Source organism: Pygoscelis adeliae, unplaced genomic scaffold, assembly GCF_000699105.1.
Source record: "Pygoscelis adeliae isolate BGI_AS28 unplaced genomic scaffold, ASM69910v1 Scaffold1249, whole genome shotgun sequence".
Lineage (NCBI taxonomy): Eukaryota > Metazoa > Chordata > Aves > Sphenisciformes > Spheniscidae > Pygoscelis > Pygoscelis adeliae.
Genome location: NW_008825472.1, coordinates 3947 through 5156, shown reverse-complemented (window position 1 = coordinate 5156; position 1210 = coordinate 3947). Strand labels below are relative to the sequence as shown.

Here is a 1210-nt window from a genome sequence, read left to right as displayed (position 1 = left end):
CTGCGTAGGTCACCTCGTGGATAGGGGCTTGTCTAGCTCAGGCGAGCCACGCCGCCCCGCGCCTTTGAGGCGCTCAGACTCTCTCCCGTCCTTGCTCTCCCTGGCGTGTCAGAGCTGGGCCAGCTTTCAGGGAGGAGGGAGAGGGATCACTCGGGGCTCTGTCTCGCTGAGGCAAGTGCCACTCCAGGAGAGAGGTTCTCGGCTGCTTTGGGGCAGAGTCTCCGCCCGCTTGCTTGCGAGGGGATGGTTTGGCCAGTTGTACTCCAGGACAGAGCCCAAAGCCTCGGCCATCGCGAGGTGAGGTCGGGTCTGCCTTTGCAGAATGGATGGCGCCCTGCGAAGGACCTCACGTCTCCTCTGCTCTCTCTGCAGAACTGACTCCCGTGGGGTAAACCTGAACCGCCAGTATCTCAACCCCGACGCCGAGCTGCACCCCGCAGTGTACGGGGCCAAAGCTGTCCTCCTCTACCACCACGTTCACAGCCGCGTCCTGCCGGGCTCTCCTGACTGGAGGACGTACGTCTCGCCACTCGGCACCAGCTCGCTAAGCACAAAATCTTCCAACCATTCCGTCCGCGGCAGCGCCCCGTCCCCGGAGGCAGCCCTATCGGAGCTGGAGAAAACCAATAACCTCCGCAACTCACCCGGCACCTGGCGTGCCGGCACGTACTTCAGCCCTTCTCAGGAACCCCAGCTCTCGGGAGCGCCTGCCGCCGAGCTGGGCAGCAAGGACCAAGCTGTCTGGATCCTCCCTTCAAGCCACACCGTGGAGCACTGTGAGGAGGAAGCCAGGAGGCCTCCACCAGCACCTCTCCCTGAAACCATCCTGCCCCAGGACAGTGGGCTGGCCTACTACGTCGATCTCCACGGGCACGCCTCCAAGCGCGGCTGCTTCATGTACGGCAACAGTTTCAGCGACGAAAACGATCAGGTGAGGGCAGGGGGTAGGAGTACAGAGGTGCTGGAGCAGGCTGGGACCCTCTCGCCGCTCTGCCCCCTCCCCAGGGTCCCGCACGCTCCCTTCTACTGCTGGGAGAGGGGGTAGGAGGTCCCTGTCACGCCAGAAACTGAGCTCCCTGTCGGGACAGGGCTGGTGCCCGAGGAGAGGGTGCTGGGCTGGCTGCCCTCCCTGCCTTCGGTGCTTGCTGGGGTTTGCTCTCGCTCTCCCTCTCCCTCTCCTCGGCCTGCGATCGGAGCAGCTGCAGCAGGT

General features: G+C 64.5%; 1 protein-coding gene across 1 annotated transcript in view; it reads left to right on the top strand.

The window, feature by feature from the left end:
* Nucleotides 1-372: 372 nt before the first annotated feature.
* AGBL5 (ATP/GTP binding protein-like 5) overlaps nucleotides 373-1210 on the top strand; it is a gene marked incomplete at both ends in the record, with an annotated part of 1353 nt that continues 515 nt past the window's right edge. The window contains one exon of the mRNA XM_009331211.1: nucleotides 373-931. Coding sequence (XP_009329486.1) covers nucleotides 373-931 — 559 coding nt within the window. The remainder of the gene's footprint in view (nucleotides 932-1210) is intronic.